An 11270-nucleotide genomic window follows, 5' to 3' on the forward strand; every position below is an offset into this window, starting at 1 on the left:
AATTAAAAATGTTTTTTTGTGCGTATGGAACATATCTGGGATATTTCATTTCAGCTCATGAAACGTGACCAACACTACAATTTGCGTTTGTAATTTTCAGTAATATCAAATGAAACTTGTCACATGCGCCAAACACAACTTGTAGTAGACCTTACTGTGAAATGCATACTTGCAAGCCCTTAACCAACAATGCAGTTCAAGAAAAGAGAATATTTACTAAATAAAATACAGGGGATACCGAGTCAATGTGCGGGGGTACAGGTTAGTGATGTAATTTGTACATATAGGTAGGGATAAATTGACTATGCATAGATAACCAGTGAGTAGCAGCAGTGTAAAAACGTCATATCACTGAGTCTACCTTTAACTTTGAATGTACTCCATTGAACACAAGCCCACAAGAGGGCAGCTATATAATTTCGAGCTGCATTGAACTCAAGTCCCTGAAAGCCTTTCACCTGAATGTGCAAAGACAAAGTTGTCTCTGATGACCATAGAGAGAGTGGACTCTTTGTAGCTGTGTCATTATTGCGTCTGTGACAGCATGGGCAGCGCCATTGAGGCTATCTGCATTTTGACGTAGTCAATGTTTTTCTTCATTGGCTGATCCCTCATGACCCGGTTGGACATGACTCTGACAGGGTCACCAGGAAGGATCAGCCAATGGAGTTGGAAGTCCCACCTAGTTGACTTCATTAAAATGGTGGAAGCCCTCATTGGCTAAAACAGCCTTGTGGCCACTAGAAAGAAGGCTCTATCAATCTCTATGGTGATGACACGTTCATTGGTCACGACCTTGGATATCTACTGCAAGCATGGCGAATAAAGAGCCCAACGTGAGTATTTCAAATAGCAACCACACTGACTAAAGACAAAGTCAGGACATACCTTATTATTGTGAAATTAGTTTAGTATTTTACACAAACGTGTTTTATTGCCTTGTAACGTTAGACTATGATTTAAAGAGGAGATCGAGGTAGCTATCTTAGCTAGCAAGCTAACGACGATAGCTACGCAGGTCGTTTTTCTGACTTGCCTATCTTCACTCAGCAAAGCGTAACTATGCCAGCTTTCAAACTATAGCTAGGTCTTTTTTAGATTTCATATGGAAGGGAAGGTTTGCCAATTTAGGTAATTTAGGTAAACCGCTCACTAACCAACTAGAAAATGGCCAGTTCTCTTGTTGCAACAATGGTTGCAAGCTTGGATGACTGATAATAACTAGTCAAATTTTAGCTAGCGAGTTTCTTGATGAAGTATGGGAAAATATTGTCGTTTGGAATAACGTGTGTGTACACACACTCATTCATTCAAGGGTTTTTCTTTATTTTCCTATTTTCTACATTGTAGAATAATAGTGAAGACATCAAAACTATGAAATAACATGGAATCATGTAGGAACCAAGATCGTGTTAAACAAAACAAAATATATTTGAGATTGATCAAAGTAGCCACCCTTTGCCTTGGCGACAACTTTGCACACTTGACATTTTCTCAACCAGTTTCACCTTCAAGACAGTTGGAAAAGCATTCCAGATGAAGCTGGTTGAGAGAATGCCAAGAGTGTGTAAAGCTGTCAGAGCAAAGGGTGGCTACTTTGAAGCATCTCAAATAAAAAATACATGTTTTATTTAACTTTTTTTGGTAACAACATGATTCTATATGTGTTATCTAATAGTTTTGATTTCTTCACTATTGTATATTTTTAAAAAGAAACGTTGAATGAGTAGGTGTCTCCAAACTTTTGACTGGTACTGATATATTATTACATACACTTTTTAAAGAATGCCATGGCGGGCAGCGGTGCAACTTAGTAGTTGCCCAAAAACCCACGACCAATACATTTTGACCCGTGGCATCGTTTTCGAAGTAGACCAATTTGGCCATGGCAACCCTGTTATCATAAAACATGCAGGTAGCTGAGAAAGCTCAACTGCGCCTCCATATAAGAAAACGGAGTTGCGCGTTCGTCAGCTAACATGCAAGTTACTTGCATATCAGTTTATGTGGAAAACATTGGTGTAAGTGCTGCTAGTTTACATGCTCATTCATTACTCAAAGACCTGCACAATCCACAGTTCCATAATACTATAAATAGGGATGCACAATATATTTGTGAACATATCGGAATCGGACGATATTAGCAAAAAATGCCAACATCGGTATTGGCCCGATGTCTGGTTTAACGCTGTCGTTAAAAACCGATGTCATAGCTACCGTGCATACCTTTATAACGTAGGTACATGACGTAAGGACGCCAGGTAAAATTTTGCGCTACACGTGCAACACAGCATTCCTAACCTAGCCCACAATGTATGCTGTGTGGATCGAGCAGTCAACAAGTCGAGCAGTCATTTGAAAGAGTAAGTATATCAGTGAGACAACTCGAATGCGAATTGAGAACAAATTCTTATTTACAATGACGGCCCGGACCACGGTGGGCTAATTGTGCGCCACCCTATGGGACTCCCAATCACGGCCGGATGTGAAACAGCCTGGATTCGAACCAGGGACTGTGTAGTGACGCCTCTTGCACAGAGATGCAGTGCCTTAGACCGCTGTGTCCATGTGTGTGTTAACTATAACTGTACAAGAATGCTTAAAAGACAGCTAAAATGTTAAATATCGGTTATCGGTATAATTGTTTTGGGGGGGGGGGGGGGGGGGCAAGGAAAATATTGGATATCGGTATCGGCCAAAAATGTCATATCGGTGCATCACTAACTATAAATGGTCAAGAATATTTGAGATGGAGACAATGACACTGACAGGTCTAGGCCACAGTACCCCTTAAGACCACTAGATGGGATAATGGTGATAAATTAGCTGGACCATCACAACAAGCCCTCCAAAACACTTAATGTGCAGTGTATTACTGACCTGATGATAAATAAACAGTGGTAAAAGTGTAATATTTTGTGAAGACATAAGCTCTGTCCAATAGCAACAACACATTTTTTTTCCCCGTCTTCCCAGCGGTTCCTGACAAACCTGAGGGACCTGGCCAGTCGTATGTCTGGCGCGGGGGGCAAGGGAGCAGGAATAGGCCTCAAGCTGCTCATTGGGGCTGGAGCTCTGGCCTATGGGGTCAAAGAAGCTACATTCACAGGTAAGCCTAACCTAGCGTCTGGTAGTGAAATGGGTAACACTATTATCACGATAATGACTGCACCCCTCTAACGTTGTGTGGAATGGTTTGTTCACAGTGGATGGAGGTCAGAGAGCAATAATCTTCAACAGAATCGGGGGCATGCAGATGGACACAGTGCTGGCTGAAGGACTGCACTTCAGGTAGGCCTACACTCTGACTCTGTCCAGGGGTTTATAATGAAGCCAGGGTTGACATGATCAGTTGGCTCGACGCAAAGCTAAATTCACATGACCATATTTAAACTGAACTGTTTTTGTTGTTCTTCAGGATACCATGGATCCAGTACCCCATAATCTATGACATTAGAGCCAGGCCCAGGAAGATTGCTTCATTAACTGGAAGCAAAGGTACATGATTGCTGAAATAGGGGGATACATTTTTTTATCCAGTATGGATGCATGTAGACCAATACATTATGTCCAGCAGATCAGTAAAGATTTGAGGCTTTCAGATCAGTAAAGATGGAAGATAAGGTAAAGGAAGATACAGCCCTGACTTCTCTCTCTTACCTCTGTAGATCTGCAGATGATTAACATTGGGCTGCGTGTGCTGTCCCGTCCTGTGGCCGCCAACCTGCCTGCCATGTACCAGCAGCTGGGGAAGGACTATGACGAGAGAGTACTACCCTCCATCGTCAACGAGGTGCTGAAGAGCGTGGTGGCCAAGTTCAATGCCTCGCAGCTCATCACTCAGAGAGCACAGGTATGGCAGAGTGACTCGCACAGGTAGCCTAAATCTCATCATTCAGAGAGCACCGGTACTGCCACACAGTCTCAGGATTATATGGTACAAAGGTTGTGTACTTAACCAGTCTCTGCTTAAAAAGTGACTGTCCCTAAAAAGCAACTTCTCGTTTTGAAAGTGGCCCATGTGGCATCGATATGAGTCAGATTTCTTTTTTCTAGTGTCAAAATTGACGACAAGGTGTAAATAGGATAATTTTGGTCATAAATTCAGTCTCGTGCAAAACGGAGAATTGGGAGATAATAGGAAAAAAATGTATGTCATGGATTGAAAGGTACTGTAACGGTATTTCTTGGGTTGTGTTTATTTCAACCCTACCGACAGCTGGCAGCACCCAAGTAATCATCAATTTGGAGCGTAGCTGCACATAACCCAATTGTAATGCCCATGGTCAATTTGGTTTGACATTTGATATCCCTATGGGGCTAGTTAGGGACCATCAGTGAATTACACAATGTACATGGGACAATATTTTCAAATGTCAATAGCTCCAAATTTCAATGAGTAGGTTTACTAATAATTTGATATTAAACTGATTATGGCAGTAGGCAGATTACTCGATATTCATGTAAACACCTTGCTCTGCATAACTTAATTGGCGTGAGGTCAAAATCGAAGTAAGCATACGCTGATTAAAACACCTTATTTTCTGAGCAATCTTTTGAATTATTGGGACATGTAAACACCTTAATTGGCGTTCCAGCGGGGTGTATTTGATCTGCGCATGTGCTAGCACCAGCCGATAGAGCCTCCCTCTTTAGTGCGAGTGAAGTGAGTTCGGAAAAACAATGTGTGCGTCCTTAGAAGTAATTTTCACATACAAACTTTGGATCACTACTGGCTTTAAGCAAACTAGTGGTGGGTGTTTAGAGCAATACAGGCTGTATCTAAGGCTCAGCCAATCATTTACATAAAATAATGCAGCATGCGACTGAAGAGACAACCCATTTGCTAGTTTCCAGATCAGCGCGCACTCTGGAAATACAGCGGGAGTGTGGAAAGACAGTTTGTCAGTTACAGTTTGTTTAGTTAACATTGCCTGCTATCATGAATTTCTTTTAACTAGGGAAATTGTGTCACTTCTCTTGCGTGCTGTGCAACAGAGTCAGGGTATATGCAGCAGTTTGGGCCACCTGGCTCATTGCGAACTGTGAAGACTATTTCTTCCTAACAAAGACAGCCAACTTCGCCAAACGGGGGATGATTTAACAAAAGCGCATTTGCGAAGAAAGCATAATCGTTGCACGAATGTACCTAACCATAAACATCAATGCCTTTCTTAAAATCAATACACGGAAGTATATATTTTTAAACCTGCATATTTAGTTAAAAGAAATTCATGTTAGCAGGCAATATTAAAGGGAAATTGTGTCACTTCTCTTGCGTTCATTGCACGCAACAGTTTGTGCCGCCTGGCTCGTTGCGAACTAATTTGCCAGAATTTTACGTAATTATGACATAACATTGAAGGTTGTGCAATGTAACAGGAATATTTAGACTTATGGATGCCACCCGTTAGATAAAATACAGAACGGTTCTGTATTTCACTGAAAGAATAAACGTTTTATTTTCGAGATGATAGTTTCCGGATTTGACCATATTAATGACCTAAGGCTTGTATTTCTGTTTGTGATTATGTTATAATTAAGTCTATGATTTGATAGAGCAGTCTGACTGAGCGGTGGTAGGCAGCATCAGGCTCGTAAGCATTCATTCAAACAGCACTTTTGGGCGTTTGCCAGCAGCTCTTCGCAATACTTTAAGCGCTGTTAATGACTTCAAGCCTATCAACTCCCAAAATTAGGCTGGTGTAACTGATGTGAAATGGCTAGCTAGTTAGCGGGGTGTGCGCTAATAGCGTTTCAAACGTCACTCGCTCGGAGACTTGGAGTAGTTGTTCCCCTTGCTCCGCAAGGGCTGCGGCTTTTGTGGAGCGATGGGTAACGATGCCTCGAGGGTGGCTGTTGTCTGTGTTCCTGGTTCGAGCCCGGGTAGGGGCAAGGAAAGGGGCGGAAGCTATACTGTTAGACTGGCAATACTAAAGTGCCTATAAGAACATCCAATAGTCAAAGGTATATGAAATATAAATGGTACAGAGAGAAATAGTCCTATAATTCCTATAATAACTACAACCTAAAACTTCTTACCTGGGAATATTGAAGACTCAATTTAAAAGGAACCACCAGCTTTCATATGTTCTGAGCAAGGAACTTAAACATTAGCTTTTCTACATGGCACATATTGCACTTACTTTCTTCTTCAACACTTTGTTTTTGCATTATTTAAACCAAATTGAACACGTTTCATTATTTATTTGAGACTAAATTGATTTGATTGATGTATTAAGTTAAAATAAAAGTGTTGTAATTGTCATTATTACAAATAAATATTTATTTTAAAAAATCGGACGATTAATCGGTATCAGCTTTTTTGGTCCTCCAATAATCGGTATCGGCGTTGAAAAATCATAATCGGTCAACCTCTACTCTACAGTTTGCATCCCTGTAAAAGATGTGCAATATGAAAATATTTTCCCATTTACATTGTGTAATTTATTGACAGTCCCTAACAATCCCCAGAGTTGGGCTATAAAATGTCAAACCAACTTTGCCATTGTCGCACACCAGCCGGCTGAAGCTAATTAGCGAAAGAAGTTGGTTAGCTCAAGCTAGCTAGCCTAGGGGACTTTGACACAAGACCTGTTTCAAGTTGTCTAGAAGGGACACCCACATTATCCCCCAAAACAACTCGTTTGGCTTCAGTCATGGATGCTGCATTTCTTAATGACCAGCTGGAAAAACGAGGCCAAATCAGGAAGTTCAGACCGCTTTAAAATAGACTGAAATGTGAACCAACGCTTATTTTTTGTTGTTGCCCTTTTCTTTTCTGTAACCGTCTGTGTGTAGGTGTCATTGTTGATTCGCCGAGAGCTGTTTGAGAGAGCCAAAGACTTCAACATTATCCTGGATGACGTGGCCATCACAGAGCTGAGCTTCAGCAGAGAGTACACAGCTGCCGTAGAGGCCAAACAAGTTGGTATGTATCTGCCACGTGTTGGGGTGTATACGGCTGTCTGTGGATGCATACTTGCCTGTTTTTATATATTTTTTTCTGTGTGGGTTAGTCAGTGCACTAATGTGTGTTAGTAGATTGTGTGTGCACGCGTGGAGTTTAAACAAAGCTTGTGTGTCTCCGCAGCCCAGCAGGAGGCCCAGAGAGCCCAGTTCTACGTGGAGAAAGCCAAACAAGACCAGAGACATAAGATTATCCAGGCGGAGGGAGAGGCAGAGGCTGCCAAGATGGTAAAACATTAACCTCACCATAACCTTTGGACGACCTCAGGCTGATTATTCTAGTCAACAATTGTTTTTTATTGACTTCAGCATGTTATATGATTCTGGCTCTGTGTTTGTTGTAGTTGGGACAAGCAGTGACTAAGAATCCTGGATACCTGAAGCTTCGACGAATTAGAGCTGCCCAGGCCATTGCTAAGACGGTGAGTTCTATTTAAAGGAACTGGATATCAGGGACTGTCATGATAATTGTACAGAAGTACTTTATTTATTACGTATTGAGGAAATAGTTACTCATCCTCAGAGGCTCTGTGATGTTATTGTCCTAATCAGACATTGATCAGACATTGATCCAGTAAGAATGAGTAATAAGTCAATAAGTCAGTCATTTTAGCAGCCTGTGTTTGTTGTGGCTGTTTGGTTCCCATTGCAATGGTAACCCAAAGTGCAGTTAGCTGGTTATATCAGTATCATTAGGGTTGAAGGATAGCTTTCCCTTATCCTACGAGCTGCTACAAGACTAGTTCTGTGACGCTTTGGTTTCAACTGTGTGTTTTGTCTCTCTGTGTCTTGTCTTTCAGGTGGCAACGTCCCAGAACAAAGTGTACCTTTCCGCAGACAACCTGGTCCTTAACCTCCAAGACGACTCTTTTAACAAGTATGTTTCTCTTAGCGTCACTCTCTCTTTGCTTCATTCTCATATCATCATGCCCTAGTCTGGCTCTGTCCTCTCTTGCATGGCTCAACACCGCCCAGATGGTTTGTTGCAGTTGCCTCAAGCAAGGTTAGAAATGTTGAATGTTCACATCCACAGTTTTGAACACTGTGTAGTGCAGTACAGGTGCTGGGGAAAATCAATGGCATTATTGAAAAAGTGCAGGAATGCATTATCACATTTCCCATGGAAAAGTAGGAATTCTACCAAATTCCCTAAAGATGCTCTGAGTTTTTTGAAGCAGCTCCATACTGGCATTAATAGTAGCTTGAAGAGAACATGATTCTTTAGCAAAACCATGACTAATGACTGCTCTTCTCACATTGCCTCCAGTGTGCATGCTATGTCATTTTCACAGCATAGGCCTATGGCCACCAGGGGTGTTCATTAAACACCAAATGGTAGAACATAAACTGAAACAGGGAGGGACTATCTATAAGTAAATGCTACTTGTCCTTAAACATTTTTTAAACATTTTGTTACATGTGCGCTAATGAACACAACCCTGGTTTTTCTTCTCGAGTGGAAATGACTCTAGTCAGACTGTATCACACTGAAATAGTTCCTGGCTTATCTTAATGCTGCCAATGATCTTCAATGTCCATATGTAACTGTTCACAGAAACTGAGACACAACCTGGTGCCAAATGCCTGTCATTCATTCCTCATACATGTTATGTTATACATTTGAGAATAAGACAGGGGGAAAAACCTGGGAGTACCATATGTTCAGCAAAGCAACCAATCCACCCTGTGCGTATTGATGCACTTTTGACTGAAATCAGTCTTGTCAGAGCCTTGGAGAAACCGTTAAAAATCTTACTTATTTTTTTCTCTCCGAAGCTATCATCTCTCATTGTCATCCCTGTACTTTTTAGAGCACTTTAAATATTATATACATGTTATTTTTTATACAGTATCATTAACACGTACAACCCCCTTTGCTTGTGTTTCAGTCTATCACTGGGAAAGAAGTAGGCTCTCGAAGGCTCTAGCATTCCACCTGTCTGAGGCTCCATCCACAGCTAAGACCAGTTTGTCTCTTGTCTGTCCAACTGCCTATATCTCCGATTGTATAACCAAGTGGCTTACCAACTCACTGGAGAAGACTCTAAAGCATTTGGATTGCTCTGTAAAGTTGACCTATGGGGCTAGTGCTGTATGCATGACATGGCTAGGGCCAGGCGGAACCTGCAGCGATATAATATCTTCATGGTCAACTCCAGAAAGGATCTGAAATCAATGTTTGTGTGGATTCAAACCAAATAGCACTAGCCTATAAGACATAATCAGCTGCTTTGTTATTAATAAGTTGTGCAGATGATGCTGTAATGATATAGATAAGGAACTCTACTTGTTATGGCTGGCCCTAGATGTGTACATGTGTTTTGAGGACAGTGGGACTCTTGGGGATTCAAATGCATCAGTTTGATTGGACAAATGCTGTACTGGAATGGTGTATAAAATAAATAATATTTGAAGATGTGCTTGTGAAATGATGACTTAGTCTTATTTTTTATTTTTTTGCAACTGTTTACTGCTTACTACTAGTTTGAAGTGGAAAGGAAGGCAGCAGATTGAGACATGACTGAAAATAAATAGCACAAATGTTTTTATTTTATTTCATAATGCCTTTTCACATGACCTAATGTGTGGGTGCATTTCTGTTGTTGAAAAACACATTAGGCCTATGTAAGGAAAGTACTCTTACAAAATGTCTAGTTTTTTTTCTCCACTTTCTGAGAAATGAAATGTTCCCATGACTTAATCAGACATCTTAGATAACAGTGCAGCCTGTTATTATACTAGGGATCTTTAGCTATACATTTACAATGACATTAAAGTCTACATGACTGCTCGTCTGGATTGAATGTGTTACTGCCATATGCTTCCCTGGTGAACTATGAGATGGGAATCGAACAGAGTGCATTTGGAAAGTATTCAGACCCCTTCCTTTTCTCGACATTTTGTTACGTTACAGCCTTATTCTAAAATTGATTCCATTTGGTTTTCCCCTCAAATCTATACACAATAACCCATAATGACAAAGTGAAAACAGGTTTAAAAAATAAAAATAATTACCCTATTTATATAAGTATTCAGACCCTTTGCCATGAGACTAGACATTTTAATTGCTGTAGGGATGTTTTATCAGTGGCAGGGATTGGGAGACTAGGCAGTATCGAGGGAAAGATGAACTGAGCAAAGTATAGAGATCCTTGATAACCTGCTCCAGAGCGTTCACGGCCTCAGACTGGGGCGAAGGTTCACCTTCCAACAGGACAACAACCCTAAGCACACAGTCAAGACAATGCAGGAGTGGCTTCGGGACAAGTCTCAATGTCCTTGAGTGTCCCGGACTTGAACCCGATCGAACGTCTCTGGAGAGACCTGAAAAAAGCTGTGCAGCAACGCTCCCCATCCAAACTGACCGAGCTTGAGAGGATCTACAGAGAAGAATGGGAGAAACTCCTCATATATAGGTGTGCCAACCAGCGTCATACCCAAGAAGGCTGTAATAGCTGCCAAAGGTGCTTCAACAAAGTACTGAGTAAAGGGTCTGAATACTTATGTAAATGTGATATTTCTGTTTTTTTATATATATATATATACATTTGCAAAAATGTATAAAACTTGTATTTGCTTTGTAATTATGGAGTATTGTGTATAGATTGAGGGGGGCAAAAATGTATAAAACCTGTATTTGCTTTGTAATTATGGAGTATTGTGTATAGATTGATGAGGGGGGGAAATTATCTAATCCATTCTCTAGAAATCAAGCTGTGACATGACAAAATGTGGAAAAAGTCCAGGGGTATTGAATACTTTCCGAATGCACTGTACATGTAGACTATTTTCCTCCCACAGTGTCGACTGTCAATGTTTATTACCACTGAATGTTTTAATGATCTGTGATTGAGGCTTTTCTGAATCTCTGTCACCTTTTTTGTCTGCTTTTTTGTCTGCTTCTGAAGCTTTCTGCTTCTGAATCTGGACCCCACTGCTCCCCTTCTATGAGCTGCATAGCATCAGCCTCTAGCATCTGGTTGTGGTTATGTGCCCCCACAGGGAGAGAACTCATCTATATTTACTTTGTTGGACTACAAGTCCTCCTGAAGCTTTTATGTTCCAGTAAGAAGATTAGTAGTGTAAGGTACTTAATTCAGTAAAAATACTTTGAAGTACTACTTAAGTAGTGTTTTGGTTGTCTGTACTTTACTATTTATATTTTTGACAACTTTTACTTCATTACATTCCTAAAGAAAATTATGTACTTTTTACTCCATGCATTTTCCCTGACACCCAAAAGTACTCTTTACATTTTGAATGCTTAGCAGGACAGGAAAATGGTCCAATTCGCACATTTA

General features: G+C 40.8%; 1 protein-coding gene across 1 annotated transcript; it reads left to right on the plus strand.

The window, feature by feature from the left end:
* The first annotated feature begins 725 nt into the window (after positions 1 to 725).
* Positions 726 to 9398, plus strand: LOC129855651 (prohibitin-2-like). The gene is made up of 10 exons (XM_055923533.1): positions 726 to 836; positions 2977 to 3109; positions 3207 to 3291; positions 3419 to 3498; positions 3669 to 3853; positions 6802 to 6931; positions 7094 to 7197; positions 7314 to 7391; positions 7770 to 7846; positions 8859 to 9398. Exons 1-10 carry the CDS (start codon positions 816 to 818, stop codon positions 8878 to 8880), a joined length of 915 nt encoding a protein of 304 aa, XP_055779508.1. The 5' UTR covers positions 726 to 815; the 3' UTR covers positions 8881 to 9398.
* Positions 9399 to 11270: the final 1872 nt, after the last annotated feature.

Source organism: Salvelinus fontinalis, chromosome 5 (assembly GCF_029448725.1).
Source record: "Salvelinus fontinalis isolate EN_2023a chromosome 5, ASM2944872v1, whole genome shotgun sequence".
NCBI classification, from domain to species: Eukaryota; Metazoa; Chordata; class Actinopteri; order Salmoniformes; family Salmonidae; genus Salvelinus; species Salvelinus fontinalis.

Excerpts from the sequence above, each read along its gene's own strand:
- LOC129855651 (XM_055923533.1), top strand. The coding sequence starts at position 816 with ATGGCGAATAAAGAGCCCAAC. Across the intron at positions 3,110-3,206 it reads CAAAGAAGCTACATTCACAG|TGGATGGAGGTCAGAGAGCA; the intron begins GTAAGCCTAACC and ends GTTTGTTCACAG. Across the intron at positions 6,932-7,093 it reads CGTAGAGGCCAAACAAGTTG|CCCAGCAGGAGGCCCAGAGA; the intron begins GTATGTATCTGC and ends GTGTCTCCGCAG.